The sequence below is a fragment of the Tenrec ecaudatus genome, chromosome 5 (genome assembly GCF_050624435.1).
Source record: "Tenrec ecaudatus isolate mTenEca1 chromosome 5, mTenEca1.hap1, whole genome shotgun sequence".
Taxonomy (NCBI): Eukaryota; Metazoa; Chordata; class Mammalia; order Afrosoricida; family Tenrecidae; genus Tenrec; species Tenrec ecaudatus.
Window position 1 is genome coordinate 153,427,140 of NC_134534.1, and position 25,829 is coordinate 153,452,968.

At 46.5% G+C, this 25,829-nt stretch overlaps 1 protein-coding gene and 1 pseudogene across 1 annotated transcript; one reads left to right on the forward strand and one right to left on the reverse strand.

The window, feature by feature from the left end:
* Positions 1–3,023: 3,023 nt before the first annotated feature.
* SEC61A1 (SEC61 translocon subunit alpha 1) lies at positions 3,024–22,549 on the reverse strand. The gene is made up of 12 exons (XM_075550130.1): positions 22,391–22,549; positions 22,051–22,118; positions 20,161–20,226; positions 19,681–19,759; positions 18,561–18,692; positions 16,388–16,497; positions 15,953–16,106; positions 8,410–8,570; positions 6,217–6,414; positions 5,812–6,003; positions 5,483–5,559; positions 3,024–4,237 (listed from the first exon to the last, which is right to left on the reverse strand). Exons 1-12 carry the CDS (start codon positions 22,395–22,397, stop codon positions 4,051–4,053), a joined length of 1,431 nt encoding a protein of 476 aa, XP_075406245.1. The 5' UTR covers positions 22,398–22,549; the 3' UTR covers positions 3,024–4,050.
* On the forward strand, positions 22,396–25,418 carry LOC142449291 (MICOS complex subunit MIC27-like; annotated as a pseudogene).
* The last annotated feature ends 411 nt before the right edge of the window (positions 25,419–25,829 follow it).

Consider the following 25,829-nt stretch of genomic DNA (forward strand, 5'->3'; position numbering starts at 1 on the left):
CCAGGGGCTAGGCGGAGATGGACGCTGGCCGCTAGCCGCTGCGCGATCGCGAAGCCACAGCGCCCCCGCGTGGTCAGATAGCAGAGGCCGGGGAAGCGCGGCGCTGGGCTGAACTGCCTTTGGGCCATGCCTGAGACCTAGAGGGGAAGGGGCCATGCATAGATGACGATGTGTGTGTCTAAACGTGCAAGCGAGAAGGTTGACTGCAGGGAATGACACCTGAGTTGGTCTTCTCATTGACAGAGGCACACAAGGACTTCAAGACTCATGGGAAAATAGAATGTCAAGATACTAGAATTTTCCATGAACTCTTGAAGCCCCCCATATGCCTATTTAATTTTTGAATGGATTATATATTTTTAAAGTACAAAGGGTGTCCAGGGAACAATCTCCCCGTGCCCCACCCACCTTCAGCCATTCTGTTCTCTCTGGAAACAACAGGGGTGGGCTTCCAGTCCATTCTCCTAGAGGTGTCCTATGCATAGATAAGCCAGTTCACACAGCTCTACAAAATAGTTTTTATTACAAAATTTTAAAACCTATATGAAAGTTGCAAGAATTGTACAGTTAACTCTGGTTAATTTGCTGCTATCCATCTATCTATCTTGATCCAATCTTAAATTTTTCAATGCAGTATTTCAAAGTAGCAGACACCAGTACCAATCATCCAGAAATACTTTAGCGTACATATAATTACTGAGATCAGTATTTATATTTTTAAGGTCCGATTTACACACAAGAAATGCACACACACACACAAAAGAAAATGCAAACATGAAGATTGTTCCATGAATCTTGGAATCCATACCAAGAACTGTCTCCCCACCAGCAAACTGCCTTTTCCCAGTCCGTCCCCAAGCCCCTAGAGAGTCACTATGCTGATATTTTCCACTACAGATGAGCTTTGCCTGATCTAGAACTTCATAAAAACAGAATCATGGTGTGCATGTGGTCTTTTGCTTAGAGTGTTCTTGAGAGTTGTGCGTGTTGTCATGTATATTAGTGCTGTGTTCTTTTTGCTATTCGCCTGAGAATGGACATTTGGGCTGGGTTGAGTTTTCAAATATACATGGTATGAACATTCTCATCCAAGTCTTTGTGTAAACAGGTTTTTTTTCCCTGTTGGGTAAAGACCCAGGAGTAGAATTTCTAGGTCATTAGATATAATTAGTATCCTTGCCCCCCACCCCTTAAAAAATACAAATAATAGCAGATTACCTACATGGTTTATTTTTGGCTCCTTCCCAGATATGCTTCTAAGTCAGTATATAACAGCAGTTCTCAACCTGTAGGTCATGACCCCTTTGGGGGGGTTGGATGATCCTTTCACAGGGGTCGCCTGATTCATAACAGTAGCAAAATTAGTTATGAAGTAGCAATGAAAATAATTTTATGGCTGGGGGGGTCACCACATGAGGAACTGTATTCAAGTATTGCAGCATTAGGAAGGTTGAGAACCACTGGCATACAATCTTCTTAGTTCCTTTCCACAAGAGGGAATCCTTTCTGCTGGACACAGATGTTTCTGTGTTAGCAGGTCTTTGAATGATGAATCCTGGGTTTGTGAGGTGAATGGTCTGGGGCTTGATGGACACTGGTAACTCCCTACTGCTGGGCTGAACTCACAGAAGGCCATCTGTCCCCTTACCACACAGGATCTGGCACCATGGATACACATTTGTTGAACAGCAGAGTGGGTGCTGTGCTGGGCAGAGGTTCCAGTGTGGGGGAATGAGGTGGGTGCTGTCACTTAAGGTGTCCCTGGAACTCAGACTAGAACGGGTTGATCTCGACAGGCGGAGATGGGAGGGTTCTACTCTTCTCAACAGACGAGCTTCCCAGATTCCTGTGGGCCTAGGCATGTTGGCAGTAGAGGGAACAAACCCAGGCTGCAGGACCCCTTGGGGAAGCTCCTAGGGCTGGGCCCTGTTCCCCTGAGCTGCTAATGCCAGGCCCCAACCAGGAGCAATATTCCGTATTTCTGTTCTGACACACCCAGTTCTCATTATTTTGGTCATGGCAGCCCTGAACATGGCTTCTCTTCCACCTGGGCAGGCTGTACACCGGAACAACAGGACTCAACCAAGCCTTATTGGCCTTTGGGGAATAAAATGGAATTTAAAATCAAGACAATGTGACCAAAGAGCTTGTAAAAAGTTAGCTTTATTTGTTACTTATTCACCTAATCTCAGTGATGCCATTTTGGCGCCCACAGTGACAGTCTCTTAAGTCACGTCATCCCTGCCCCCACTCTGACCATCCAGTGTGAGCTCAGCCTCACTGGCCCCAACTGGGCAACTCCTGTGCCAACAGCTTCCTGGTTACATGAGGCCTGGCACCCCTCAGTTCACACCCTTGGCGGAGCTAGGTCACTGGTGCCATGCTGTGGTAGCCCATGTGGCAGGGCCGGTAGGCGGCCTGGCAGTGGTGCCAGGACTGAGGTGGCCATGGCTGGCAGGTGTGGGGCAGGAAGGGAGTTAGGGCCTCAGAGCCTCCCCTCTGTTCAGCACTGGGGCTAGACAAGGCCGCGTGTGATAGGTGGTAGGCTCAGGGCAGGGGCATCTCCTGATTCTGCTCTTGCTTTCTGGTGGCTTCAGGCAAGTTTCTCCTCCTTCCTGGTTGCCTCAGTTTCCCAGTTAGCCCTGCTGTGAGGTCTCCAGGGAGCCCTGCCCTGACTGCCTCCCCTTGTACCAACTCTGGGCTTTGGAACCAATGCATGCTTGCTTCTGCGAGCAGCCACCCATGGGCTCCCCTCATAGAATCTAGACATGCCATCACCCAAGGGTCATTCAGAGCTTCTAGGCTCTGATGGCTGCAGTACTCTGGGCCCTGCTTGTGCCTGTTGACTTTCAACTGCCAAGACAGCCACTGTTCACCTGGGCACCCCTGGAAAGGCCACTTGCCAGTCACAGAATTGCTTTCAGACACTGTACTGAGTCCTTTCTAGCCAAGCACTGCAGCCTGCCTCTCCTCCCTGGGGACAAGACTGGCCCAGTGGGGCGGAGAGCAGCAGCAGCTGGTCATTTACATTACTTGCATTTAATGTGAAGTACAATTAAAAGGTTGAAAAACATTCGTGGGGCATTTTTAGACCAGAAGGTAGAAGTGGCTTTAGTGGCTTTTGGACACAAAGTCACTCTTTCCATTGATTGCCTGCCGAAACACCGCCCTCTTGGGGCAGGAGGATGAGCATGGACCACACAGGGAGAAGTCAGAGGGACCTGGAGAATATGGACAAACAAGATTGTTTCCGGGTTACTCCCACAAAAATGTCTGTATTAGCGCCACATGGCTCAACTTGGAATCACAGGGCACAGCTAACTAGAGACGATGGGCAAGCACGCTGTTCTTTCCCGTCTCCAAGCCTGCCGAGGCAGAGGCAGGGAAATCAACAGATGGTGGCCGAGGGGTCGTCTGGGGACTCTACTCTCCTGTAGACAAAGCGCAGCCCTAAACTACCACTTTTCAAGGGAAACAATTTTATAGAGAAACAGTCTTAAAGTAGATATGCCCCATCTGGATGGAAGGAGACAGTCTTGCAAGGTTTTTACCCCACTGGTTTCCAAGTCCACCAGAAAACACAGGCTCCCAGCTTGACCCAGACCACCAACACAAAAAAGCAGACAGACAGTTCAATGTTTGTGCTTTCAAGCAAGGATGAGAATTTCCTTTGTGGGGAAGAGCTGAGGCCACTGCAGCCATGGCAAGCACGGAGAAGGTGCAAATAAGGCTAACCAAAAGTTAAATGGGTACTCAAAGACAATCATTTACCGTTTCACCAATTCTGACAGTCAGCCGGATAAAACCCTCACTGCCAGTTCTTTTTGCCAATGCCAGAATAAAAAAGGCAAAATTTCAAACTGGGAAATTCCTAGCACTTTGCAAAGAGGAATGAAAGAATATGAAATTCAAACACATTATTAAGTGAAGTCCACATGCCACATAGGTGCCTCCTGCGAGAACTTGCTGAGGGTGCTGCTTCTGCTTTGCTACCCCCTTTCCTGGGAAGTCAGGAGTGGTTTGCTGTCTCGGTTCACGGTGAGATGGGGCTCAGAACAAAAGTGCCCCCATGCTGCCAACCTCACTCTGCTCCTTCACAAAGATTTCAAAGTACTGGTAGATGATGGTGACAGCCAGCAGGATACCTGTTCCAGACCCGATGGCGCCCAAGAAGTCAGCCAGGACAGACAGGGCACCGATGCAGAGCCCGCCAAAGGCTGCAGCTGTGGGGATGTACCTGGGGAGACAAAGGGGCAGGGCTGTCAGCCAGATACCATTGGCTTCTGCTGGCCCACCACCCACTCCCAGCCAGGGACTGACCAGCCAAACAGAGCCCCCCAGAGAAGACAGAAATGTGAGTGGCCTGACCTAACTGTGTTAGTGTTAAATGCACCCAAGTCTGAAGATTCCGTATGGGGGAAATAACGTAAACTATCTCCAGAGTTTTCCATATGCTGTTATAAGTTGAAATAATTCTGAATGGGCTAAGTAAATATGTGATAACAACTTTATCTGCTTCCTTGTAAATGTGCTGCTCGGAGACGTAGGTGGCTGCTGCTGCATTCTACCGAAGGGGAACAAGTTGCCTGGCACCCGTTTGGGATTAGAAGACCGTCTTACACCCACAGCACTGGCTTCTCTCGTGGCTTCTTCCTCTAGTGGTCAGTACACACAACAGAAATCAAATCTGCTCACCCACCTGATGTTGTAATCAGAGATGCGTAGGGACACGGTCCCACTCATTGTCTGTTTACATCAGCCGACAAGTGCTGTGGCAGCCCCCACCATCAGGCACTCTCAGCTTTCCTGTTCCCACCACTATCTCCACTGTCCGCCGGCCATTTCTCTCCCCTCACCCCCATGGCCCTGCTGCATGCAGCTTCCCAGCGTGGCCGCTCAAGCTCCTGCAGCAGTAACTGGCCTTTTAAGCCACCCACTCCCCACCTGTTTTCCATTTGCTAGTACTGCCCTTCCTCCTGCTTTACACACCCATAAGTCCCTTGATGGGCATCTAGACTTTTCCTGCCCAGTCTCCCCTCCCCCTTGGGCCTGGTTAACACCTAGACTCCTTCACTTGACTGCAGAGCTTGCAGATGACCAGTCTTTTGAAGAAGCGTGGCCCCCTCTGGGAGCACCCCCATTTTAGAACAGCCCTCCTCCCCCTCCAATGAGCATGCGTGAGATCCCTTCCCACCGCAGCCTGTGCTGGTCTCTGAGCGCGTCCTTCCCTGTGGCAGGAAGGCCTCTTGGAGGAGCAGAGCTGCACGGGCTCTCTGTAGGACACCCAGGAGCTCACAGGTCCATAACTAGGTGATGCCTCGGGGCTGTGCTACCTGCATCCCGAGGATGAAGTTTGACGAACCAGAACTTTGGAGGCCAACTAGGATGTGCAACGGCGAAGGAAGTGACATGCAGCTGCTGCGAGGCCGGTGTCATGTATAAGGATACACAGCTGGAGGAACCTGGCCCACGAACTACTCACCGATTGAGTTCATGGACCATGGAAGTTTCGCGGTGACCTCTCATCACCATCTGCTGCTCCTTCAGCTGCTTTGCAACCTGCATGTGTGAAGTTGGGGGGAAGACAGACATTTCACGACAGTACTAAACAGGTAAAACTTCTCCTTCCCAACACCGAACAAGGCGTTTATGGGTAACGTTACACCACCTCCACTGCTGGCGGAGGTGGCACGTGTCCGCATGCACGCACACGCCCTTCTCCTGTGACCAGGAGTGGCCCTCCTCCCAGGGCGCGGAAGGACGATCGTTTTCCAAGGAAAGGTCCCCCTTGAAACGCTCATCTCCACGTACGTCTTTGGCGGAGGACCCCGAGACCTCGATCCACGTCTTGGAGAAGAATGCGCACGAGCCCAGCATGAACACGATATACACGATGGCATGGACGGGGTCTTCCAACACGGAGCCAAAGGACTCGGGAGGGGACAGGTAATAGCAGAGCCCACCGACGGGGTAAGCACGTGCGGGGCCCCCAGAAGACGTGTCCTGGAACAAACAGAAAGCCCATGAGCCACTGCACGCATGGGCGGTGGGACACAATGGAGACAACCATTTTATTCAAGCACAGGAATCTTCGGAGGTTGAAGGCAATTAGCATGCTGAAACGTGCCATGGGCACACTGGGAAAGAACTCTGGGTGAACTGTTTGCAACCAGCCAGAGCATTAACATAGGAGTCTGCTTGAAAACAGCCGCTTACCGACCACGTGCCCAGCAGGCTAACAAGCAGGTTGCCGCTGAAGCGCGCGGAGAGCATCTGGGAGATGACGTAGAGGTTGGACACCAGGGCCGACTGCAGGATGATGGGAATGTTGGACGTGTAGAAGAGTTTGATGGGGTAAGTGTTGTACTGGCCTCGGTATCGGGCTGACTTGATCGGCAGGTCCACGCGGAAGCCCTGAGAAACCAAAGGACACAAACACCTCTTCACTGCCCGCCTGGTTCCAGTGTGTCCCCTGCTGGAGAGGTCTGTGGGGAGAGGGCTCCAGAACATTGGCTCCAGTTCCAGGACTCCCGTCTAAAGGGCTCAGGAGCTTTTGCCCCTTCTTTGTCTACTACTGCACTTGGGACGTGCACCAAGGTTCCAAGAAAGATGGGTTTAAATATGAACTAAAGCAAAATCCAGTGGGGATGGATGATTTTGGTAAAAACAAAGCCCCTTATAACACTACACCACATCGTGTGAGCGCAAACAGACCTGCACAGGGCCACACCGACACCCTCATAGCGGTCATCGCTTGATTCAGTGTGCCCTCTTGCCCCGGTCCCCAACAAGGCCACCAGACCTGGCACAGCCCTCTCAGAGATTTTTCATCATAAAGGCGAAACTGTTCTCAGACTACAATCGTTCTCCCTGAATCCGTGAAGGAAAGTTTCTTTTAGAGACTCCTAGTAATCAGGAGAAAGCTCAGAATATATATAATATTTAAAAGTAAGTTCTTAATCCTATTGGAAATACTAGCCACATCCTAAAAGGGCTAGCTTGTTACTCCTCAGAAGCCCCACTGTGACTCAGAGTCACGGCAGAAAGGGGCACGCGTTGACATGGTTCCAAGAAAAGCACTGGTCAGGCAGCTGGGCCCTTTCCCCCACACCACCCGGCCTTTTCAGCCACTTTCCCTTCCCTTTAGGGGTATTAGGATACAACATGGACAATCCAAAAAATGCACATGGTAACTTTAAAGTCAGGACCTCCAAAAGGAATGGTCATTTTCAAGATGAATGAATTTTCTAGCAGTCTACAATGTTAGGAACAGGTTAGGGCAATGGGGTTTCACAGCTTCCTTACTAAAATACTTTTGTCAGAACCACAGGTGTTTAGATGAGTCCTAATAGTTCCCTGTGAGTCAGATTCTGACAACCCCCACACAGCAGGAGAAAAATGCACACCCTCAACAGAATTGTTTCTCTCAAACGAAGAATTAAAGATAGAGCCAACTTTCAGCAGAGAAGCAACAAGTCCACATGGAAGAAGCACACCGCCGGTGTGATCATGAGGAGTCATAGGGAGCGGGTAATAGGCATTAGCAGACAAGTAACAAACAAGAACATACTGTTGACAACGAAAGGAGCTGGAGCAGGGACGAAAAGCCATCTGTAGACAGTGGAACAATCTCCCCACAGAGGGGCCACAGGGGAGGGTGAGTCACCAGGGTGCAGTAAAACATCCATGAAACACACTATAGTCCTCTGGTTCCTTGAGGCTTCCTCACCCCCCACTACCGTGACCCCAGTGCTGCTTCTCAATTCAGACTAGACAGGAACATGTGCACAGGTAAAGATAAGAGATGGGAGCTCACGACACACAGAATCCAGGAACAGGAGTGGGAATAGTGATACCAGAAGGGTTGGGGGAAGGGGGGAGGAAGGGAGAAAGGGGAAGCCGATCACAATGATCGACACATAATCCATACACCCCTCCCTCTCCAGGGAGACAGTAGTCAGTGTGAGATATGAAAATAACAATGTACAACCTATCAAGGTGTTATGTATGTAGGGGGGAGAGGAGCTGATACCAAGGGCTCAATAGAAAGTAAATGTCGGGGGTAGGGTGGCAAGCAAAACAAAAAAGGAAAGGAAGTGTCTGGAAGAAAAGGATGAAGGCAACATCTATACAAATTCACCTGACACAAGCGATGCATGGATCGTGACAAGAGTTGTAAGAGTCCCCAATAAAATGATCTTTCAATAAAAATAAAAAACAGAGCCAACTCCAGGGCTCACAGACAGATCTGCCTCACGTTTGCCTATTGGTTTGGTCTCCATGACTTGAAGGGGCATACTTGTGCAACTCACATGGAAAGTTAACCTTCTTACTGTCATCACGTCATCGCAGTACCAAGACATTCTGAAATCCAGACCCTCAAAGCCCCTGTGCTTGCGTGTGACATACCTGAAAATAGATGACCACTGCGAAGACAAAGATGGTGGCGATCAGGTTCATGAGGTTCGGGAGATTCTGGCGGTAGAAGGCCTCGCGAAGGGCTCGCACTTTGTCAGTGCGCGTGGCCAGGAGATGGAAGAGGGCGATGATGGCCCCTTCGAACTCCATGCCTGCGGGCGAGCGACACGTTAGGCACAGGAACACGTGAGGCACAGCAACACGTTATGAGACTCCCTGTTGGCTTGTCGTACCATGGTGGTCTGCCCGTGTCTGAGATGCTGGAAGCGATGCCATGGTTATTTCAAATACCAGCAGGGTCACCTACGGTCAACAGGAGCTTTCAGACTAACCGACTATGATGAAGGTGCTGGTGACCTCCTTGTAAAAAGAGCCAATAAAAAACAACTGACAGCAGCACACTGTCTGTACCGGAAGACGAGTCCCGTAGGTGGAAAAGCACTCAAACTATGACGGGGAAGAGCGGCCTCCTCAAAGCAGAGTTGATCTTAAGAACCTGAATCAAGGACCTTCAATGCTGACACATTCTGACTCAAAATGAGAATGAGCTGCCAATATCCATTAAGTATGCCCCCAGAAAAATGGAGAGTTGTCAAAAAGAAAATGGAGTATTTGAAAAAAGGTATCCTAGGCCTTGGGGAGCTAAAAAGGTCTGGGACCAACCATTTTAAGTAGGATGATCCTATGTTTATTATACTGGGAATGACAAAGAATGGTGTCACATTCTTAAGACAAAAAGAACACTCCAGGATCTACCCTGAAGAACAAAGCTGTCAGGGATATTGTAAAATAATGTCCATATGCCTATAAAGATGATCAGTTAATTCAACTATTATTCAAATTGATGCACAAACCCTTAATGACAAAGATAAAGAAATTAAAGATTTTTATCAACTTGCACAGCCTGAAATTGATCAAACACACAATCAAGATGCACTGAAGAATTACTGGTGACTGGAATGTAAAAGTGTAAACAGAGACATGGAATCAGCAGATGAAAAGTTGACTTTACATGGTGCAGTATAGCACAGATGAAACATACAACTTCCCTCTAGCTCTGTAATGCTTCCTCCCCCATCATTACCCCAAATCTACCTTACAAATTCAGCTAGACCAGAGGATGTACACTGGTACAGATCAGAGCTGACAACACAGGGAATCCAGGACAGACAAACCCCTCAGGACCAATAATGAGAGTAGAGCTACCAGGAGGGGAAGGGGAAGTGGGGGAGAACGAGGGAACCAATCACAATAATCTATATATAACCCTCTCCCTGGGGGACAGACAACAACAAATTGGATGAAGGGAGACATCGCAGTGTAAGACGTGAAAAAATAATTTATAAATTATCAAGGGTTCGTGAGGGAGGGGAGGCGGGAAGGGAGGGGAAAAAATAGGCTGATACCAAGGGCTCAAGTAGAAAGCAAATGTTTTGAGAATGATGATGGCAACAAATGTACAAATATGCTTGACACATGGATATCTGTATGCACTGTCATAAGAGTTTGAGCCCCCAATAAAATGATTTTTTAAAAAAGAAAGAAAATTTGACTTCAGTGATAGACAATGGCAGATAAAAATCTGCAAGACCCATGACTTATTCATTGCAAATATCTTTTTCAAATTTACTCACTTCAATTATATTTTCCCAACAAACCAGTAATTACATGTGAACCTTGCCAGAGAGAATACTTTGGAATTAAATTAACTGGTTGTGTCGAGATGATGGAATGGATCAACACCATGCTAGAGCAAGGACACAGGCTGACTCCTAAACAGATCAATTGCTCATACGTAAGTTCAAGTTGAAGAGGAAGAAAATGAAATTAAGTCCTTGACAGCCACAGTATGACTTTTGCCTGAATATAGACACTACCTTGATGTATCTGATGCAATGAATACTAATGACCACAAGCCAGGCAACATGACATCAAGAAAAAACCCCAAACGCCCACTAAGTTGACTCTACTAATGACCCTCTGACAGAGCAGAACTGCCCCTTTAGGTTTCCAAGGCTGTCAATCTTCACGAGATTTCTCCCATGGATACTGGTGGAACCAAACTGCTGACCTTGGGGTGAGCAGCTCAATTCACAGCCCATTATGCCCCTAGGGTTCCTTAAGATGGTAGCAAAGATGATAACATCAAGAACATCATAATTAAAGAAAGCAAAAAGGATCATTACAAAGACATGATGGACAGAAAAGGCCAAAGTGGATGACCGAAGAGACACACTATGCTGCTGAACAGAGTAGCTAAAGTGAGCAGAGGAAATGATGGAGCACAAGAGCCTAACAGATTTTACAGGGCAGCTTGAGAAACTATGCATGCAATGCACACAGACCTGGAGTTTGAAAACAAAAAGGGAAGAAGATGCTTGCGTTTCTCAAGCCTAAAGAACTGAAGCAAAATGAAAGCCTCGAGCTGCAAGACTGAAGGAGTCTGTGGGCAAAATACTGAAAGAAACAGCAAGCAGCAACAGAAAAGAATGCGGTCACGGCACCAACAAGAACTGGCGTTTCAGGATGGAGCATATGATCAAGATCGAATGATACAGGAACTAGGTCCAAGCTGCACTGGAGGCACTTGCAAAAATAACCAAGATCTAGGAACTGATGGAGTACCAATTCAGATGTTTCAACAAATGGTTGCAACATTGGAAACACTCACCTGTGCCCAAACATGGGTAGACAGCTACCTGCTACCTGCCAACCACTTGAGATCCGTATCTGTGACCATTACAAAGAAAGGTGATCCAACAGAATGTGGAAATTATCTAACATGATCATTTGGATCACAAGTAAAATTTTGCTCAAAGTATTTTAAAAAACAGTTGCAGCAATACACTGATAGAAAATGCCAGAACGAGGGATATACCATATATTCTCGAGTATAAGCCGACCAGAATATCAGCCGAGGCACCTAATTTTACCTACAAAAACTGCATTAAAAATGTGCTGAAACTTGGCTTACACACGAGTACATACAGTAATAGCTAACATCAAATGGATCTTGGCTAGATGACCAGAAAGACAATTACTTGTGTTTTATTGACTCTGCAAAGACAATTGACTGTGAAATCTAACGAGTTATAAATAACACCTTAAGAGCATGAATTCCAGAATACTTCACTGTGCTCATGAGAAAACTGCACATAGACCAAGAGGTCATTGAAACATTCAAACAGCACAGGGGGACATTGGGTCATTTAAAACCAGGAAAGGTGTATGACAGGGTTGTCTCCTTTCTCCATTCTTATTCGATCTGTATGCTGAACAATCTGAGAAGTCAGATTGGAGGAAGACTATTAACAACCTGTAACATGCAGATAACACGACTCTCCTTGCTAAAATCTAAGAGGACTTGAAGCACTTATTGATGAAGATAAGACTAGAGTATGGATTACCCCTCAACCTAATGAAACAAAATCCTCACACTGGACCAGTAAGCACTATCAGGACAGGTGGAGAAAATAGTGAAGCTGTCAAGGATTTAATTTTACTTTGATCTGTCGTCAGTACCCCTGACAGCAACAGCATGGAACCCAATGACATGTTGCAATGGGCCAATCTGCCACCGAAGATCCCTTCAGTGTCGAAAAGCAGATGTTACTCTGAGAACTAAGGTGTGCCTGACCCCAAACCATGGTATTTTCAATCACCTCATATGCATATGAAAGCTGGGATATAAACTTTAAAAACCAATGATGCATTTGAATTATGATGTCAATGAAGAATATTGATTATACCCGAGTGTCAGAAGAGTAACAAAAGTATCTTGCAAGAAGTACAGAGAGCATGCTGCTTAAAAGGGAGGAGAGAGAGTCTCTGTCTCATGTGCTTTGTACGTGCTAAAACACGAGGATCCTGGAGAAGAATTCGAGCTTGGTAGAGAGTGAGCAAAAAAAGGAAGCCCTTTCATGAAGTAGACTAACACTGACTGCAACCAGCGTCTCAAGCACAGAATCTTTAACTCTTTCTTGTGGAGATCTTCAACGAAAAGTGTGCTTTTTAAAAAAATTAAGTCAATCAATCCTATTTCTTAGACACGCCCATACGATGGTCTCCAGACAGAGGGATGATGATCACCAATTATGAATGAGAAAGGCAGGATTTGCTGAACTCTAGAGGGAAGGGGCACTACATCCGAGAAGGTCCCCAGAGGACAAAGCCCCTTTCCTGGAAAGGTGCAGGAAGGAAAGCGTTCCCTGATACAAATGGAGAGAGGGCAGTATGTATGCCCAACGCGGGAAATGATACAGATTAAAAAGGATTCTCACAAATCCACTTGAGATGGTGCAAATAAAAGGCAAGGCTACAGAAGTAGGAAGAAAGGCTTCCAACTGGAGGGAGCTAGAGTGCCTGGGACATCACTAGACGTAGATAAACTGCCAAGGGATTGGCATGCGCGGGCATGCGGACACACAGACACAGCTACGAAAGCAGAGCACTGCACTGCGGTGGGACCTCTGCTGCTCAGGGGAAGCCTGCCAACTGCACCGTTACCCCTCTTGCTGCTTTACTGGTGAAAAGGTAACACATTTTCAGAAACGTGGTTGGTGGGCAGGAGTGGAGAGTGCAAGGCGCCGCAGGGCACAGCAGTAATAGCATGTTCGCTTCTCATCGGTGCTGGCCCTAGAGCCCTCTGTAGCTTCTCCCGGAAGCATTTCCTGGACATTCAGAGAAGAGATTTCAGGCAGATCAGCCAACCCTCACTCCATTCACCGTTCCTAAAGCCCAGGACGTGGTTGCTAGGAAACTGTCCTAGCCCCCCGCTGGCTTCCTTGTTCACCCTGTAATGGTCTTTCATCTCAATCTCCCCACCTCTTGGTCATACGTGACAATATTGACCTGTAAGAGGTGGCCAAGACAAACCTCCTGTTTGACCCAGGTCAGGCCCAGGGGCAGGAAGGAATTTCTTCAAGGCCACATGGTCTACTGGCTGTATGCTCTGTCTGTCGACACCCCTGCTCTCACTTCCAAGTACTCCTGCCTTGTTCGCTCTGCACCAGCGGCACGTGCTGATTCTTAGACCCACTTGGAGCTTTTGAGCTTGGTGCTCTCCCAAACAGAACCTTCCTCCCTGACCTCCTTCAGGACTGCGTGGCTTGGTGAGGTCTTCTGTAACTAGTCAGACTAAAACTACAGCAGGTCTCCCCTGACATCCATCTCCTCTCTTTGCTTTATTGTCACTTAGAGTAACACGTGACATGCAGAAAGCATACTTTTAATTGCTCTGCATTTCCAGTGCCAAGAACAATGCCTGGTATGTAACAGGCCCCTGATAAATAGCTGTGGAATGAAAGGCTAGTTAATAGCCGTGCCGGGGTTAGCTCCCCCTTGTCCTGGTGACATAATTATATCTTGAAATTCATTACCTGCTGAATCTCTAGGAACAAGACAAAGTGCTAGTGTTATTTCAGGGGAAATGTGTTGTTTCTCCATGGTCTTCTCCCCACCCCTGTCACACACATTAATTGCCAGCTTGGGGGCTTTCTAGTTCCCTAGGCAAACAGCAATGGTCATGCTCAGTCCCAAAGGGGTCTCAGTCAGCAGTGTATTTCCTGTGTCCTGCACGACTATTCCTGTTCTTCCCTAAGGCTCGGCTCTCGTAACTCCCTTCTCTTGCCCTCACTGCTCAGATACTCAGTGCTAGTGCCCAGCTTCACTAGGTACCCAGGGCAGGGCTGTGAATGCCTTCCCTGTCCTCCTCCTAGCAGATCCCATACACTACCCCTTGTGACACTCTGAATTGGGACTTTGAACTAGCCGATTCTGGTTCGACTTCCTCCTCAAGTTTACCTATCCACTCCAGATAAATAGGTCAGACTCTCCAGTTACCAGATGCCTAGGCGATTCTTCCGTCTGCATGCAGTCATCTTGTTACACTGTAGATTCAGACTATCTGGAGCGGAGAGGCAAACTCTCAGCAGTGTAAAGAAAGGGCTCACAGCCCTGCTCATAACGTAATACCAGAAACAAACTGCCTGTGGGCTTAGGTTTTTCATTACCCTTCCAAGTTCCTCTGTCCCATTTCCAGCGTCCTTTCTAATACTCTACCTAGCAGTGCTGTCAAATCCGATCACTGACACGACAGACTCACAACCTTACGGGCACAGCAGAATCGCACCATAGCCTTCCCAAGGCTGCCACTCTTAGGGAAGCAGAAGGGCGCATCTTCTGTGGAGTGGCTGGTGGGTATCAATCCCCAGCTTCCTGGTCAGCAGCCCAGTGCTTACCCCACGGTGCCTCCGAGGCTCCTGCAACAAGAGCCAGCTGTGTGTGCTCCCCGTCCCTTTCTATTCCAATCCAACTCATAGGAAAGCAGCCCTGCCAAACTCTGCCCACTAGAGGGCGGACGGCGGCTTCTTTTGCTGGGTGGCGCCAGGCTTCAGTGCATTTACCAACCGTGCCACCTTGGCCTCTGTCGGCACAGTCCTTCGCACCACGTGAGATGGTCCTGCACCTCAACTACGGTTTCTTTATTCCTACAGTTCCCAAACCATTCTACCAACCCTGCCTTTTGGTTCCCACTTTTCTAATTGGCCTGAGTTTCTCAATTCCTAGGAGGTGCCCAAGAAAGAGCCACATCTGATCTTGCTCAGGCTTTTCTAAGGCTCTCCGGACATTTCCTACTTCATTACACTTTTCTCTGTTGTGTTGGGTACGTGAGGCCTTTGCTTGTCTGGAACTGTTTTCAGTATCACTAATGAGATTAAATGGTCTCTGGAGGCAAGGAGTTCTGCTTCCAGCACTTAATTCAAATAGTGTTCAAATGGGCACGGAGCGCTATTTCTCATGGGACCCCTCTGAGGGGAGTACCATATTTAGTGATGAAAAAAGCTGACCTTCCCGTTTCTAATTAGTGTTCCACTAAGACTTTCCTTGGATGCTTGGAAACTTTCCTCGAAAACATCCAGTGTAACAAGATTTTTACAGTACTCTGTATGGCAACGAAGCAAAACCTTAATGTTTGGTGTGCATCGACCATTTGCTTTCTGTCATGCAATCCTGTGAACGAGGGTTCAGAGAGGAAGGAACAGGCTAATGTCACCAATGTAGCCACTGCTCAGCCAGCCAGGGCAGGAACCCACCTCAAGTCCAGGCCTCTGTACAAAACTGCCCTTTGAGTGACAAAGGGCTGTGCTTGAGGAATCTCATTTCCTTACATTTACTTAAGAATAACTGCAAAGTTTGACAAAAATAATGAATATACAAGATAGTCACTATCCAGTGTTTGTAACAGCAAACAGAAAGGGAGAGAGAGAAAAAGACGGCCTCAACACCCCCAGCAGAGTGCTGTGTCGCATCGTGCTTGAACGGAAACACAGCTGTGCTACGCGCATGAGGACAGATGAGGTGTGCCGGCATCAACAATAACCACTGAATACACTTATGGGGAAAATCTGTAGTGTCATTATGAACATACGCCTGTTTTCACAGGTTGCAGATGTACCACAGGTTGAAGTGGTTTGGCAGGGGGATGGGGTCATACTTTCTGGAACCTGCCTCCAGCAAAGCCCAGCAGCTTTACCTCGGCCAGTGTTGACAGTGGTGGGGCTGAAGGCCTTCCACACAATGGTCTCGCAGATGTTCGTTGCGATGAAGAGGGAAATACCGGAGCCCAGGCCATACCCTTTCTGCAGTAGTTCGTCCAGGAGGAGGACAATTAGCCCGGCAACAAAGAGCTGTGAAAAATAAGAGATTAAAGTACAGACACCCACTAGACAGTTCATTGTTAGTGACCCCCATGGACATGGACCTTCCCCTTCCTTCGTCCACCTAAAGGCTGGGTCGGAGCTCAGCCTCCGCCCACAGGGACTGGGGAGGATAGTCTCCCTCCTGTGAGGTTAAAGGGCAAGCACAAGGCCTCTTCTCTGGAAGATTCTCTTCTAAGTGTGTGATTCAGACCTATATGTGCTATGTAAGCAGGAGGGGCTAGTCAGCAAGCGGGTATCAGCATAATTACCTGGATGGTGATTAGCAGGCAGATTCCAGCACCCATTTCAGAAGGGTCCCCATACATTCCGGTCATCACATACACAATAGACTGGCCAATAGTGATGATCATACCAAATACTAGAAATCAAAAGAAAACAGTTACATCAACGGGGTGTCAGGCATCAAGGACAAGAAAGATGAGGAATACTGACATTGCCTACAAGGAACCTGGTCTAGGAAACATCTAATTAGTAACAGCCCCAAAGTTCACAGTAATGCAAATGCCTTTTAACAACAGAGCATTTGCTTTGTAATTTCACCTTGTCTTTTTTTGGTTTATTTTACTTTATTTGTACATATGTTGCCATCATCATTTCCAAAACATTTTCGACTTGAGCCCTTGGTATAGCTCCTCTTTTTACCTCCTCTCTCCCACCCTGGTGAATCCTTGATTAATTACATATAGTTGTTATTATTTCATATCTTCCATTGTCCATTGTCTCCCTTCACTCACATTTGTTATTTGTCCCCTTGGGGGGACACTATATATCCAATCTTGTGATGGATTCCCCCTTTCTCATCCTTCCCCCTCCCCTCGTCACCACTCCCACTACTGTTCCTGAGGGGTTTATCTGTCCTGAATTCCACGTGTGAAAGGTCTTATCTGTACCACTGTGTGTTCTCCGGTCTAGCCAGATTTCTAAGTTACAACTGAGTCATAGTTGTGGTGGTAGTTCGGGGGTGGGGTGGGGTGGTGGAAGAAGTATTCAGAACTAAGGGAATGATGTGTGATTCGTCGGTGCTAAACTACATCTTGTTTTTCACCTCGTCTTAAAGTAACTTTCCTTTTAATAAAGGAGAAGTGAAAAGACTTGCAAAGTGGCCACGAGGCTGACCAAGTCAAGCGAGGAGAAAAACGACGGGAGAAACTCTTAGTGGCACACACGCTGGCCATGCCGCCCCCCAGCACTCAGACTCAAGGTCGGGCACCAGTACAGCTCATGCACTGCCCCACACCTGGCCACCTCTGCAGCTCACCATCCGGCCAAGTACAGAACACGGATAATTAACCCTGGGACAAAAGGAGCCCTTCCCACGTTTCTGTGTAGTTAGGAAATCCCCACAATGCTACCAATTGCACCACAGAGATAGTGCAGAGTCACTCTTCAGAGGTCCTCTGATACCAAGATCACTTTGAACAGATGCTTTCCTTTTGGTACGGCCTCTTCCTCTCTTGAATCTCGGTACACATCACTGCCAGGAACCATGGACTTGCCATGGGCCTACTGCTTCCACAGTAGGAAGTGGATTTCTAAGTACTGGTTTCTATCTTCCATTTCAGCTTTTCGGCCATGTGAAACACAATTTTATCCCACAGTACTCATCAAACATAGCTCTATCTGGCTTTATAAAAAGTGCTCCGTGAAAATGAATCTTAAGGCAGCAAAGCTTTGTTTTAATAGCTTTACACATTAAAATAAAAAGCATGTACGGCACACATACTTTAAAATCCTGATTTGTGCCCGAAACGGACAGATTTAACTTAGGCCAGGCTCACTCAATTTAACTTACTTCAAACACACTGGTCAGCAAGAAAATACATCTGCGTAGAAAACAGTAAAATACCACTTTCTAGTCTGTACACTTAAGGTAATAGCAACAGTCAATTTAGCTGACTGGTCATTGCTGCTAGTAAAACTATTTGCCACGAGATAAATACCACTATACCCCTATTTAAAAAAAATCATTTTATTGGAGCTCGTACAACTCATCACATACATCCATTGTGTCAAGCACGTGTGTACATTTGTTGCCATCATCATTCTATAACCCCCATTTTTAAAGTTCAGAGTTGTCATTTAAAGTCTCTCAAAGTCATACAGCTGGTAGATTGCCTTTCTCCCTAAGTCTTTCTAAACTCAGAAGGGAAAAAAAAAGAAAGAAAAAGAAAAATCAAGCCTGCTGATTAAATACTATACATCAGGCAATGTGATGGATGTTTTACATGTTATTTCATTTAATCCTCACAACTCTGAAGTAAATATTACGTCCTAGATGGTAAGGAAATTGAGTCTCCAAGAAGCAGAGACTGGCTCAAGGTCCTACGAAGTGGCTGTTGGAGGACTGAAACTAGATTGGTCAAACCCTACTTCTTCCACTCAACCTCTGGGGCATCTCAGTAGTCCCGCCATCTCACTCACGCTTTTGGGCTCCATTGAAGAGAGCGCGATCTTTCGGAGTGTCCCCAACTTCAATTATTTTTGCCCCAGCCAAGAGCTGCATGATCAGGCCAGAGGTGACAATAGGAGAGATGCCCAGCTCCATCAGTGTGCCTTGAGGTAAGGAGAAACAAATCCCAGAAACACTAGCTTAGAACAGCAAACACAAAGAAAATGTACCAAGTTTTTTATTTGGGCCCCTTACACGTACCTCAATGCATTCCATTTTGGCAGCAGCATTTAGAGAATAACCTCAAATTATCAACAATTATTGTATATTCAATAGTCACCTGGTGTCTCAACAGATTGTTGAATTTACATTTACCATAGCAGAACCAGGCTGGTTTTACAGGGATAAGAAAGGATTACCTTTTTATCAGTTAATTAAAAGGACAGCATTCAAGAAATTTCTGGCATCTGTGATAGGGGTCTGTATCATTATACCTAGCCATAAATAAGTCTTTACTTCCATTATATCAAAATGAGCTATACTTTTAATTGATAGGGAACTGGATGAAATGAAAAAAATTAAAAGATACAGTTATAGATGAATTACATATTCTTTTTTTCCTGTAAACCATTACAAAATATTTTATTAGGGGCTCATACAACTCTTATCACAATCCATACATATATCAATTAATTGTACAAAGCACATCTGTACATTCTTTGCCCTAATCATTTTCAAAGCATTTGCTCTCCACTTAAGCCCTTTGCATCAGGTCCTCTTTTTTTCCCACTCCCTCCCTCCCTGCTCCCCCCTCCCGAATGACATATTCTAATAAAACTTATGAAAACACAAGACATGTGAAAACATCATCGCATGTGTTTCAAAAGCATTCTAGTTTTCCAGTCTCTGTAACATATACTCATCTTAGTATTACAGACTTTATTTTGCATTTAAAACACGATTCCGAGTATGACAGCATGTCTCGATCTAGAATCTAGTATTCACAATGGCTATGCAGGGGCGGCACATCAATATTTTTCATTCTATTTTCCACTCTCTGAACTTAACACAGAGCCAAAGCTTATAACGGAACTAAATTCAGCCAGCCAAACCCACTTTGTGCAGAGAAAAGGCAGAGAGCCAGGGACCTACCTCTGTTAGAAGCTAGAATGACTCTCATCCAATAAAAAGGATCAGCTGAATCTGAAGACATGATACCAAATAGGGGGATCTGGAAATCAACAAAGAGAAAAGTAGTCAACATACTTGTTGCCATCCATCCTCCTGCCTGCCCAAACCAAAGTCCCAAAGGACTCCGAGACCCTAGAGCAGAGCAGAACTGCTCCGTAAGGTTTCTAGAACTCTCTCCTTGAGACAGCTGTTCTCAACCTGTGGATCATGATCCCTTTGGGGGGTCATACGACCCTTTCACAGGGGTCGCCCGATTCATAACAGTAGCAAAATGACAGTGATGAAGTAGCAACGAAAATAATGTTATGGTTGGGGGTCACCGCCACCTGAGGACCTGTATGACAGGGTCGCGGCCTGAGGGAGGCTGGGAACCACTGCTCTAGGCAGACAGCCTTATCTTCCTCCCGCCCAGCCCAACGGGGGTATGAAACCCGTGTTTACCTGGCAGCACACTAAGAAGATAAACAGAGTGATAGCGGTCCATAGCACTTTCTCCTTAAACTGAATCTGCAGAAGAGAATAAAGTTCAACACGTTATTTTCATAAGCAAATTAATAAAAGCACACTCAAATTAGACCCCTCCCCGGTCACAGAGAAGCCTTAAACATGAACTGTGAGCACTGTGTACAGCAAGCTTTCTGTGTCGGAGGTCTTCACACACGTCACCTCACACCACGTACCACTGCCATCTACTCTGTAAATGTGCAAACAGTACTGTAGAGAGGCTGAATGTGGTTGCTACTGTTGTCTTTTGAGTCGACTCTGACTGCGGGCGACCCTAAGTATGCCAGATGCTGCCAGAGTGCCAAAAGTGGCGTGAAGTCACAGAACTCTTGTTCCTGGAGATGACTGCTCCCCTTCCCATCTGTCTCCACATAAGAAGCTAAGAAGTAGGTCAAGGGAAGGCAACATCATTTGGGACTAATTAGTAATGTTACTGAAGTGACTCTGGGAACCAGGAGTAGACATAGTTTACAAGAGTCCTCCTTTTTAATAAATAGCCAAGTGTCTTCTGCTGTATTCAACCAAATTCAACAATGAAATGTGAAACATCTTTATCCGAGTGCCCAAAGCCATCCTTGATTTCTACCTCTCTGCCAGTCTCTCCCTTTGTTTTGTTTTGTTTAGTTTCTCCCTTTATTGCAACAGCTTTGACAGTCACAATCTTAGACAGCAATTTTCTACTTGTCTGGCCCTTTCCCCTTGTCTGTTGTTCACCATCTACCTTTTATATTCTGGCAAGACTCAATTGCAGGCAACCCACCACACAGTCTTGTTTGGCCTTGGCATAGTATATGTACCTTTTGTCTGGAATTTGTACCCATATCTTTTTTCCCCCTCCCCGTTTCTTCAAGAAAATATCCTCCTTCAAAAGCAGACATTCTCTTCCCTGAGTTACTGCTCTATCTTGTACCTATTCCTACTTCTACCCCCCCTTAGTTACAAGACCAAGGTCACACAGCCACCTAGTAATAGGTGGGTAAGGAGCGAAACTTATCCTCTAAGATGGAAGGGGAACAGGGAGCTCTGAAATTCACTCAAGAAATTGGTTCATTAAAGGCAGTACACATAGTGGGGTATTTTATATAAAACAATTCCAAGTTTTGTGAAAATAGCAGGCTTCCTGGATGGAAACGTCCACACTGATTATCAATTTTACCTAACCACATGTGATTGCATTAACAGTCTGGGAAAAAAGATGAAACCAAAAAGATTTTACTATTCACTTTCTTTAAGAATCTAATAAACTCTCATTCCACTGTTTAATAATCGTATTCATATTGCCAACAATACCTCAAATCTTAGCTTCTGCAACAGGAATTCGTAACAATGAACCAATTAATGCATGTCTATTTTTCCCTGTTTTTGACTGGGTGCTGTGAAACACAGATTTCATTGCAGTGCCTTTCATTCTCAGTAATGTGAGTCCAGAGAACAAGTACACGCTTTTTTCTACAGAATAAAGTGACTACCCTTACCTCCTTTTAAACAGCTGGAAACAAAAGGGCATCTCCCAGGAAAACTCAACCCGAGTCTGACCCTGGTAACGTAAATCCGGGTCTCCGGATTGAGGCCAGGATCCATCTGGGGGCAGGGTACAGCACCCGGGAAAGATCGTCCCAGGGCGCCCGACGATTTCAGGGGAAAGCCCCACGCGGCCCGGGAACCTTCCCGCACGCTTCGAGCGCACACAACGGTGCTCCGCGGGAAGAGAGGGCACAGAGAATGCCACCTGGCGTGCCGAAGCCATTTTTAATTGGGCTGGAAGTGGAACTTCAGGCACCCTAGACACTTTCACGACGCTCTTGGAGAGTGGTGTGCGGAACTCACCTTCCTCTCCGGCTTCTGGATTTCCGGCAGGATGACACAGAAGGGTTTGATGACTTCCAGAAATTTGACTTGGGCAGGAGAGAAAAAGAATTAGTTAGGGCAGGGGCAAACCTTGGGGGGGGGGGCGGGACACGCGAAACCTCTGGCCCGTGAGGAGTTGAGGTAGAGACGGGGTACGATGGGCGTGGGGGCGCCCGGGGCCGCTCGAGGAGACCGGCACACGCCAGCCCGGGTCGGTGGGAACCGGGCGGGCTGGACCGGGGGACGCCCGGACGGACGGGTGAGGGGAAGAGGCTCGGATCTGTCCCCACCGCGGCTGGGCTGCCCCCGAGGGACTCACTCGCCATGGCGTCGGCTGTTCAGGCTCCGGATCCCGCTTCAGCTCCGACCCGCTCCGAGAGAGACGACGCGGCCGGCGGTTCCGCCCCGGTGGAGCGCAGCTCTGGGGCCGAGAGACACGTCAGTGTAGCGCCGCAGCGGGCGGCACCGCGCGGGGCGGGGCCAGGCCAGGACCAAGGCCGGGGCTGGGGCTGCGGCCGGGACGGAGGCCGTTTCCGCTTCCTGCCACGCGCTCCGGCAGGCAGCGGCGCCACGCTGCCTCCGGGAGACTGCAACTCCCAGCATGCCCCGGGGTCGCGGGGCCTGTCGGGAAGATTGTACCCAGGAGGCCAAGCGACGCGAGGGAACGCGGGGAGGGGCATTGTTGCTCCTTTAGAAACTGGCTCGGGAGAGCCTGGTGCAAGGGTTAGGTGCCGTCTGCGCGCGCAGCCCGCCCTGCTTCCAAGGGGAGGTTCCGAGTCGTTTCCCTGCCCTTCACACCTGAATTTTGCCTGTTGGCTGCCAGACTGTAAGCAGTTTGGGGCAGAGCGTCGTCTGTCTGTCGTGTGTGCTTTTGGGTTCCCAAGGTCGACCCCACGTAGGTGCTCACTCTGTATCCTTTGAATGGGATGCCGTCTGGTGTCGGAACATCCTTTTTTGTTGGGTTATTGAGCGAAAACTTAGGCCTGTAGGACCCCTGCCCTCGACCGCTAATGGAATGAGCTGGCCCACTAGGGTATCCAGGACTCCTTTATGGCTAGATGAAAGGAAGACCCACCTGATCAGGGAGGCCAATGGATGGAATGCTAGGATGGGTAGTTGGGAAGAGGGTCATAGGAATGGTGACTGTTAAGATGAGAAAGCGGACAACCGTGCTTACAGCTTTGATACAGGCATCTTTGCACCTGCAGCCAAAGGAGAGGGACCGAAAAAGCAGCTAGTAGAACCAGACAATCGCCTAGTATTCCCCGTATATACTGTTCTACCTCTGCAGTCTAAACATGTTGAAGAACTTATTTAGAACTGGGCTTTGCTTCCATCTGCACCACGATGTCATTATATTGGCCGATGAATGAGTGTGTATGTCTTTGTGAAAAATGGGATAATGTATTCAATACAATTTGGAAAAGATGCACATATTTATCTGAGGAGTATACCGAGATATTTTCTTCCCAAAATTGGAGTGATTACATTTTCAGGATTGGCAGGCTTGGTTTCAGCAAGAAAAGATTCTAGATTGAAGAACATTACATATCCATTGGGACTAGCAACTTTAGGAGCAGATATAATTGCAAAGGTGACTGGGAAGAAGGCATATTCTGTAATCCAGCAAATTAATGAAGCAGTTAAATCATTGTGGACAAAAAGCAACAAAAATTAACCAGTTCCTGAACCTAAAGCGAAAACTAAGGAAGTTCTGCTAAAACAGAAATACCTACAAAGATAACTCTTGTGGTAAACTAAGAGACTGGATGAAACTGTCATGCAGCTAAATCATTCTTTCTCCTAATTGCAGGTCTGGAAAGCCAACTCTGGTGGGGAAGACTCACAGTTATGAGATATAAATAAATCTTAATAGACATTCTTATGACTGAACACAGCCCCTCCAATAACCCCCCATAAAGGAACTGTCATAAAGGACCTACCGTATGCGATGAGTCACTTCCCTGTCCTTCTCTGTCCTGTCCACTACTTCACAATGCCTAAAGATTATCTGTAGATCAAAGCAATCAGGTTCTATAGCCAACCCACTATAAATGTAGCAGCCCCCTGGGGAGGTATTAGAGGGGTTTGAGGTCAAGTAGCACTAGGTCAAGATGCTGACTCACCTCACTGTTTATTATGTTACCAGCTTACCTATTAACTATGTAATATGTTAGCTGTATGACATGCATGCCGTATGAAAGATCTGTAAGCCCCACTACATATACCCATTGGAAAATACATTTTCTCTCTCAGTCCTGACATAAAATGAGCCCCTGTGCCCCGCTGTCTGTCTGTAATATTTTCCACAATCTCAAAGTCGCTCCTGAGGACCCGTTCGAATATTGGGGACCCCCTCAGATTCAGGACGCATGCCAATAGAACTCTACTCTGAAACAAAGACCAAATCAGAACCCACCTCAGGTGCTACACAATTTATGCCTGACATTAAGTTCGTGGATCACAGGTAGTCCCATCCAGAAGATGTAGATATGAGCAGCACTAGAAGCGGAAGTAGATGGCCTAGAGAATTACAAGGTATATGAAGTTGCAAATAATGATGCAAATTCATGTAATGGGTAACTTTGACACACAGAGTATAACTTAATTCAAGATTTCACCCTTACCTCTTGTAATGGCCAATTGCATAAATGGTTAATATATAAACTGAATGCAATGCAAACAGTATGAAATAATTGATGAGGAGACAGGTGTAGAAGTATTTAGGATGCATTTGATGACTTTTAAGGATGTTTTTTCAAAGTCACATTGGAATAAAGATAGGAACACTGAGGAGACTGAGATATATGCACACACAAAATATGTCTGCCTAGCTTTTCCAAACTTATGCCAGCTAAATTAGATGTGTGAGCGGCTCCTAAGTTTGTTGCTATTTTCTCATTGATGATTTACATGTAGGTTTTTGATCTATCTTGGGTTTGTTTTTGTATGTGCAGTGAGGCATGAGTACTGTTTCATTCTTCTGAAGATAGAGATCCAATTTTGTCAGCACCACTTGTAGAAGAGCCTGTCTCCCATTTAATGCCACTGCCCCTTTGTTGAAGATAAACTTGCCTGTAGCTTGAATTGCCTTCTATCCATGAACATGGGATATCCTTCCATTTTTGTAGGTCTCTTTTGGCTTCTTGTAATAGTGTTCTGTAGTTTTCTTTATTCAGGTCTTTTGTTTCTAGGGTGTATTCATACACACACACACACACATATATATATATATATATATATATAATTTTATTTAAATTTTTTATCACTATTATAAATTGTGTTATTTTCTTGATGTCTTTTCAGAACTCTTCGTTAGTAACAGAAATCGAATTGAGTTTCGCTAACTTTGGCTAATCTTGTTTCCTATCATTTAGCTAAAATTTGCAATTGTTCCGGACCATCTTTTTGTCATTTCTTTGGTGGTTTTCTACATATAAAATCATATTGTCTGCAAATAGTGACTTCTTTTACTTCTTTGCCCAATGTATTCCTTTGATTTTTTTTAATTGTCTAATGCTTCTGGTTAAGAATTGCAGCACAATTTGGTTCCTATTCACAGGAGAAATATTTTCAGATTTTCCTTATTGGGTAAGATGTTGAACTTTGGCTTTTCATATATGTCCTCTATTGTGTTGAAGAATGCCCCTTCTATTCCTATATTGTTGAGTCTTTTATCAGGATTGGGTGTTAGATTTTGTGAAATGATATGATCGACTGATATGATCATGTGGTTCTTATTTTTTTATAAGGTTGAA

Coding starts and splice junctions, on each gene's coding strand:
- SEC61A1 (XM_075550130.1), bottom strand. Junction 8,571..15,952: donor CACTGTCAACACTGGCCGAG/GTAAAGCTGCTG, acceptor GCTCGCCCGCAG/GCATGGAGTTCGAAGGGGCC. Junction 6,004..6,216: donor GCCTGCTGGGCACGTGGTCG/GTAAGCGGCTGT, acceptor TGTTTGTTCCAG/GACACGTCTTCTGGGGGCCC.